General features: G+C 42.8%; 1 protein-coding gene across 1 annotated transcript; it reads left to right on the top strand.

The window, feature by feature from the left end:
• The first annotated feature begins 391 nt into the window (after positions 1–391).
• Positions 392–7,534, top strand: Mrps30 (mitochondrial ribosomal protein S30). Its single transcript, NM_021556.3, has 5 exons — positions 392–992; positions 2,265–2,410; positions 2,972–3,077; positions 4,592–4,768; positions 6,975–7,534. Exons 1-5 carry the CDS (start codon positions 410–412, stop codon positions 7,289–7,291), a joined length of 1,329 nt encoding a protein of 442 aa, NP_067531.1. The 5' UTR covers positions 392–409; the 3' UTR covers positions 7,292–7,534.
• Positions 7,535–8,128: the final 594 nt, after the last annotated feature.

Raw genomic sequence — 8,128 nt, 5'->3', positions numbered from 1 at the left:
GTAGACCAGCCTGGTCTCGAACTCAGAAATACACCTGCCTCTGCCTCCCAAATGCTGGGATTAAAGGCGTGCGCCACCACCGCCCGGCTGGAGGATATTTCTGAATGTTTGCGTGTGAAAAAAAGTGCGAGTTCCTAAAACATCCTACGAGCAAGGACTTTAATTGTTTCATTCTTCAGAGCATAACCGGTGGGAAAATATCTGGGGTAAGCGAATTTTTATCGCAGACAAATACTCAAAAAGAATACAACAAACTTCAAGGAGCATACTGATTGGTTGCAAACTGGATGACACAACGCACCACAGACACTCAGAGCACCCGCCTCCAAGAAGCGATTGGTCCCTACGGCAAGCGAAGAGGAACAATTCCTGCCAGTTGACCTCAAGTTCCGGGTCGCGGCGGGCGAAAATGGCGGCGGCCAGGTATTGGAAGCTGGTGCCCCGCGGCCGGGGATTGTCCCAGAATGCCGCTGCTAAGGCGTCCGCTACGGCCCCGGAGGTGAGAGACCTGGAGGTCGTGGCGACGCCCGTCGCGCGGTACCCGCCGATCGTGGCTTCCATGACCGCCGACAGCAAAGCGGCGCGGCAGCGGCGGGTGCAGCGCTGGCAGGCGACGGTGCACGCGGCCCCCTCGGTGGACGAGAAGATACGGATTCTCACCAAGATGCAGTTCAAGAAGTACGTGGTGCATCCGCAGATCTCCGCCTTGAACGCCGACCGCTGGTACCAGAGCTTCACCAAGACCGTGTTTGTCTCGGGCCTGCCGCCCGCCCCGGCGCTGTCGCCGCCGCCGCCCTCGCTCGACCTCGCCGCCCTGCGCGCCGCCGTGTGCGACTGCATCTTGCAGGAGCAGGTCTACGTGCGGCGCCGCCGGCCCCGCTCCCTCTTCGATCGTCGCCAGGCCCTCGCCTCCTCCATCCTGGACCAGGTAGTGAGGACGCTCGTGAACCTGCTCGCTCCACTCAACCCTGTCCTGAGCACTGCCGCTCTCGGTGAGCTTGGAACTCCCACCCTGAACGGGGGAAGTGGGGACGCCGTCGGCCAAGCTTTCCTGCAGGTTCAGTAGCACTCACTGAGTTAGGACTTACGGACCAAGTTTCAGGCGGCCTGCCCTCCTAAGGACTACTTGTTAAAGTTTAGTCTCACCCGAAGCTCATCACGTTTCCATGCTTTGATCAGGTTTTGTGTCTGAGCAGCCAAAAGTTTCTAAGAGACGGTTGTCTTTTGACTGCTTCACACGAAAGCTGGGTGACCATGGGTAAAACATCAACCTCTCTTACTTTGCCTTAATATCAAGATGAGAATTACTGTAATACTGTTTGGCCCTAGAATGTCGAAAGGTAAATAAGATATTATCAGCGTTACTAACATTTTCTTAGCATTTACTACTGTGTGTCGATCCCTTTCCCAAATGTTCTAAATGCCACCTACTTAATCCTCATAATAACAGAGTACATATCATGGATTCATTTTATAAATGAAGAGTGAAAAAGACACACGGTAAGTGTTGCTGCCTTCAGGCCCAACATCTGGTAGGTTGAGGGGTCAAGATTTGGTCCCAGTAAACAGAAATTTTCGTTCAGTGTGGACGTGAAAAAGAATGTATGTTTTTGTTTGGTTTTGATGGGGTGGTAGTACAGAAGGTTGAACTCAGGGACTAGAATACTCTCTGTCTTTGAGTTACACCCCAGCTGATAATGTGTTTGTAATCCGTTTATGTCTATAACCCAGAAGGTGTCTTAGTAATTATTGAATTAATTCTATCATGGCTGTAGATGTGTTCTAAACTGAATCTTATAGTGTCTGTATTACTTCCCTTCCTTGTGTGTACAAGAAAAGTAGTGTGTTAGGAAGGTAGAGGAACTTTTGACTACTTTCCATTGGTGGCTTAGAAAACTTAACCTTGTTCAGATGAAATTAAGTTCATCTTGTACAAAATGGCAGTGATGAGAATTGTATGTACCTTTTAGACTGGTAGTAAACGGAATACTGATCAGTTCTCATCTTATTCCGGTGAGTGGTTGCTGTTCATTTTAGCATCTTTAGTTTTAACTAAATAATCGTGTCAATTACAGTGGGGAGCAAAATGAAGTTTTCGTGTACTGTATTTGAGACATAATGGATAAAGCATGAAACTCAGATTCTTAGATTCTCAGTTTTAATATGTATATATCTTAGACATGCTGCTCATCACATGTTTATGACTACGTAACTAATAACCAATTTTCTCTAAATAATAAAGAAAATTTTGCATCTCTTGATAGATTGTAAACGCTCTGTTGACTTTTACTGGTTGCGTGGTGAAGAACGCATTCCTGCTGGTCATCGAAAAGGCCATATTGATGCTTTACGATACCAAATAAATGACAAACCACACAACCAGATTCGAATATCTAAGCAACTCCCAGAGGTAAGAGTTTTGTATCTGTTGGCATCCGGTGTGAGCATTGCCAAAAGGCAATCAGGTAACTGGTTGACTGTGGTGAGGTATGTTGGTAGATTTCTTGCCTTCCATGTTTGTTCATGATGGCAACTTTTCTGGAAGTCTTTTTCAACTCTCTAGTTTGGAGTGTTATGTTCTACCAAGATCAAGTAGGTAAATCAATTTATGATAGTTTATTATAGCAGGATTTTTAAAAACTTTCTCCATATGACCGCTTTAGTCCCATCAGCAGATGTTAGTGCCGGTGAGCTCTTCTGTTTTGACAGTGCTGATTGAAACACTGCAGAAGTCAGAGCATCTCAGACTTAGCATTTGATTTAGGAACGTCCGTCTCGCAGGCTCTGAATGTTCCCAACTTTGGAAACATGAAGTTTGAAACACTTCAGACTTTTGATTCAGAGATACTCAATTTGTATAATAAGATTATTTTGTAAAGAATAACTCATTGAAAAAGTTTAAAGGTAAGCTAGTGTAAATGAGGTGGATACAGTGTTTCTGACTTCCCTGTCTGTTTTTTTATTCTTCAAGTTTGTGCCATTGGATTACTCCATCCCTACAGAAATCCCTGTGATGAAATGTAAACCAGACAAGCTTCCATTGTTCAGACGGCAGTATGAAAACAGTATATTTACTGGTAAGTTTCTCTTTACATTTTGACCCATAGAAGATATATGGGGAAGTTTAATTTTGAATTATTATATTTTATTTTATTTTTTCTGGTGGAGATAGGGTTTCTGTGTCTTAGTAGCCCTGCTTGGCCCTGAAGTTGGGGCAGGAGCCCCCTTGCCTCTTCCCTTCCTACCGTAGGATGGTATATTGCCACACCTAGCTCAGTTTCAATTCTTAAAGACTCAGAAGGTTAATTGGCTATGAGCAATACTGTTCATAATCTGAAGGTATTATAACATAAATGAAAATTGGAGAGAAATTTAGCTCTTAATTTGAAAGTTTTGTGTTTGCTGCATGACGTGGGGTCATGAGTGGCCTTCCATTGACGCATCCTGCTCATTCTACACCTCGTAGGAACATCAGGAGGTCAAGCACTTGTAGGCCCTCACACACCTTGATGTTCTCAACAAAGGCCTTCAGAAGCATTGTCATAGTCCTCCAGGCCATTGTATTAGTGCTTTCTCAGTCACTTAGTCTTAGTGACTGGGAATTGTTTTAAAACTGCTCTAGCAATGAAGTGGAGTGTGTCTGCATTTCATGGAAGCTGGACTGCCAATCCTTTCCGCCTTTGCCTTGCACTTCCCTTTCTGTCCGACATTTTTACCCACTGGTCTTGTTTGTTTCTCTTTCTGCCTTTGCTTGTTCTTACTCTTTCCTGTCTTTGCCCCTGGCTGGCTTAACACTCCTTGTGGAGTAGTGGATGGCCTTGAAACTGCAGATCCTCCTTCCCCCAGGTCCCCGTTGCTGAGGTTAGGGGCAGGGCGTGCACCCCTGTGCTGACATCATCTCTGTTCAGACTCAAATCAGAGCTTCCTGTGTTCTAGGCAAACGCTACCCACTAAGATACTGACTGACTTTCTTTACTTAGAAATATAAAAACGTTCTTTTTTTAAAAAAATGAACAAGAATACTATTCTTACACTCATTGTAATTTTACTTGTTACATTAATTGTTGTTTTACGTGTTTTTGTGAATGTGTGTGCATAATATGTGTGTGGGTGTGCAAGTGCTGCAGAACACTTGTGGTCAGAGAGCGCCTTTGTGCAACCCATTCTTCTTTCTGCAGTGTGGGTTTCAGAAACTCACCGCAAGTCATTAGGGTTGCTCAGCCAGCACTTTTGCCTCCTGAGCCTTCCTAAAGTGCACCTCTGAGGGATACTGCAGTTGTAGCTCTTCATAATGACTGAGAGGGATTGTGGAGTTAAGTCATGGAAGTTTATAAATGCCTTTTATATGTATCTTCCTGGCTTATTTTGTGCCCTGGTGAGCTTTGTTATCATGAGCAGGTTGGGAAATTGTTTTTAAGTAACTACTTTAGTCAACAAAAAATATGTAAGGCGATTCAGTCTATTTATGTCTTCCGAGTATGAAACATATGTTCCAAGAAGAAAGATACGCTTGAAACAAATGCTAAAGCATGTGCCGGTAGACTTCCGCATACTCTTATTTCATCTGACATGTTTTTATTCTTCCCATTAGGCTCAAAAACAGCAGATCCATGCTGTTATGGCCACACCCAGTTCCATCTGATACCTGACAGACTGAAGAGAGAGAGACTGATAAGACAGAACCAAGCTGAGCAGGTAGAAGCTGTCTTCAGAGCTAATGCCATTGCAAGTCTTTTTGCTTGGACTGGAGCACAAGCTATGTACCAAGGTAAGCCCAATGTGGTGGCCGTTTTCACTCTTGAAAGTATAACATGTTGAGATTGGAATTATTAAGATTTTTTTCTTTAGGTTAAAAACAGATCTTGGATCTGAACATTTTAATATATAATGCTGTTATTTAGAAATCTGTAATGAAGTAACGTACATTTGAAATTTGCCAGTACACATGAGTAATCTTCTTGATCTCTTACTGTGATGACTTCCCGCGTGAACATATTAATCTCTAGTGTTCTTTACAAACATTTAAAAACGACTACTAGTGATTAAGTAGACTCTTTGTAGGCTTCCGCCCTTTTGAAAGTTCTGGAGTTAGGAGAGAAAACGACACCGAAGTGAAGACTGATTGGGAACCTCTCTATTCAGTAGATCAAGTTCATCCAGCCGAGGGACGTGTGGGCCATGGCGTGCATGTGGGGGTCACAGGGCGTCACCTCTTTGTGGGCCCAGGAGTTGTACTTGGGTCTCCAGAATGCTGCCCACTGAGTCATCTCACCAGCCCTTGAATGCATTTTATGGTAGAGTTGTTACTGTTGGAGACAGTGTTGAATAACACACGCCTGTCTCCCCTAGAGCTTTGATTACAGTGGAAATCAAAAGATAATTGTGTACTATATTATATATATAATATAGTACTATTTACATATATAATATTATGTACTATTTACAAACTGGTGATGTTATGGGAAAGTATACCAGCATTAAGGCAAAACCTATTTGAATAGAGTGATTTTAGAAAGATGTCTGGAAGTGAGTGTTTCAGAATCCTGAATGGTGGTGAGCTATTCAAGCAGAGTCTAGGAGAAGATGCATTGAGATAATAGCCTAGTGCCTATTTGAGGAGTAGTCCAAATAAGTCGCTGTAATGAGAACAGACTTTTGAAGTATGTATGGAACAACATACATGCAGGTGACTAGTAAAGGAAGGGAGGATGCTATGAAATGATGTAGCAGAAGGTAGAAGCTGTAGCATGTAGGTCTTTATTTTCCTAGGCTGGAGTTCTGACCAAGGACTGGTACCTACCAAGCCAATCCTCTGTCAGAGGGCTATAATCTTCATCTTCCTATTCTTTCAGAGCCTAAAATTGCAAAATATGAACTAGACTAATCGTGTAATAACCCGGAAGGAATTTTGATATAGATTGTTCATAGTGGAGTCCTTTTCATTGGCAGATATGCATTTCAACTTTATGTTTTTCTTGCTGGCTTACATTTCTTTAATAGGAGTGGAAGGTGGCAATAGGTAGGGTGAGGAAGGGTACATGGCACTTCCAGTGGCACTGTGTGTGTGCTCATGAATGACAAACTGGACCTAGTGCCTTTGAGAAGTAACATGTTAGATCTCTCCACTGAGGATTTAGTATAATAAATATACGTGTGGAGAAGTTAAGTGGATCCCCGCCTTGGTGGTATTTAAGAGTATTTAACCAGCGAGACTAGAACAAAAGTCAGCCAAAGAACTGCAGTAGATAAGGTATTAAGGTATCCTGTGACCTTATGACCTGAGATGAGACACCTGAGGCAATGACGGCAATTCTTTAAACCTTTTTTTGGGGGGTGGGGGTTTCGAGACAGGGTTTCTCTGTGTAGCCCTGGCTGTCCTGGAACTCACTTTGTAGACCAGGCTGGCCTCGAACTCAGAAATCCACCTGCCTCTGCCTCCCGAGTGCTGGGATTAAAGGCGTGTGCCACCACACCTGGCTTCTTAAAACCTCTTAACACCTTCAAATGACTCTGGATTATCCAAAGGCGTGCTGTTAAAACGATAGAAAGCTAGACTTTTCCTTATGATTTTGAGAGCTTGTGTATGTATCTGTATTTAGTGAAATAAATGGTCATACTGAATATTAGGTTTTATGTGGTGCTAGTGTGGACATTTTTTGAGCATACTCTAAGTCATTAAGTTAATACCAGTAGCAGAATGCTTCCTGTAGGCAAAGCTTCTCATAACTAAGTAGATGCTAGAAGCTACTGAAGAATCAGTTTGTAGAAAAGGATGGATCATAAGTCTCGGGACGCTAGAAGCTAGGAAACAGTGATACCGGAATAGAATATAGAGTTCACGAAAAAAAGCAGGGAAATTGGGAGTCAGGGATTTGGTGGGTCAGCGTGTCCAGCGGTCTTCCTACCCTCCCGAGTATTCTGTTTGGATCACATTTATCAGTGTGTACACAGGCCAACGCTGTTTTCTTCCACAGGGTTCTGGAGCGAAGCAGATGTTACTCGACCTTTTGTCTCCCAGGCTGTGATCACAGACGGAAAATACTTTTCTTTTTTCTGCTACCAGTTAAATACTTTGGCACTGACTGTCCAAGCTGATCAAAATAACCCCCGTAAAAATCTATGTTGGGGGTCACAGAGTCAGCCTCTTTATGAGACCGTGGAGGATAATGATGTGAAAGGCTTTGATGATGGTACTCTCCTGCAGATAGTTCACTTTCTGCTAAATAAACCAAGAGAAGACGGAGCACAGCTGTTGGCAAGCCAGGAGAAGGAACTTGATCTGGGACCTTGACGAGATTTAAGTTTCACCAGAGGAACAATAAAATCATTTAAAGATTGTGTAACTGTCTGCTATTAAACACATTGGTTTTTGAAAAACCAGATTTCTTATGTTGACCTGTCATTAAACCTTGCATTCTGGTCAATTTCTTGACTGAAAGATTTAGTTTTAGATGTAAAGATGGTGACCTCCACACATTTGCTTCCCCACCCCCACCCCATATGTGTCTGTCTCTCTAAATATATGTTTAAAAAGAAAAAAAACTACATTTGTGTATCGCTAATAACAGTATTGGGCTATCTTTAATAGCTTGCTATTTTGTGTCATTTAAAAGGCAATACAGTGGGGTGCTAAAGAGAAAGTTCTTGCTTTTCCACAGAGTCTGGTTTTGATCCCAGCCCTTAACTTACATGTGGCTTAAAACCCTCTATGTCCTGATCCAGTGCCCTCGCCTGACCTCTAAGGCACCAGGCACACACATGGTGCATAGACACATGTGTGCAAAACACTCATACACATAAAATTAAATACATTGAATGTGAGTTTCATGTTCTTTTAAATTGTTAATAACAAGAGAGTTTTAGAGCATTCTTCAAACAGGGCTGTTTTGCACAAGCTACATGAAGGCTTTTAAATAAAATGTTTGATCTTTATTTTAAAAGGAATGAAAAATGGAAAATATGACTAGGCTATAGTGGCAGCATCTTTTTAATCCAGCCCAGTGAATGTTTAGGGGCATTTGTAAGTGCTGCTGGGGACAAAGTGAGGCCACCCTTATTGACCTGGCTCTGCTGCTTTGCTGATCCACTGGAAGAGTCTAGAATCAGATACAGGCATTTAATATAAGTT

This window comes from Mus musculus, chromosome 13 (assembly GCF_000001635.26).
Source record: "Mus musculus strain C57BL/6J chromosome 13, GRCm38.p6 C57BL/6J".
NCBI lineage: Eukaryota > Metazoa > Chordata > Mammalia > Rodentia > Muridae > Mus > Mus musculus.
This window is presented reverse-complemented; position numbering and strand designations above follow the sequence as displayed.

Coding starts and splice junctions, on each gene's coding strand:
- Mrps30 (NM_021556.3), top strand. CDS start 410: ATGGCGGCGGCCAGGTATTGGAAGCTGGTGCCCCGCGGCCGGGGATTG. Junction 993..2,264: donor CCTGAGCACTGCCGCTCTCG/GTGAGCTTGGAA, acceptor ATCTCTTGATAG/ATTGTAAACGCTCTGTTGAC. Junction 4,769..6,974: donor AGCACAAGCTATGTACCAAG/GTAAGCCCAATG, acceptor TTTCTTCCACAG/GGTTCTGGAGCGAAGCAGAT.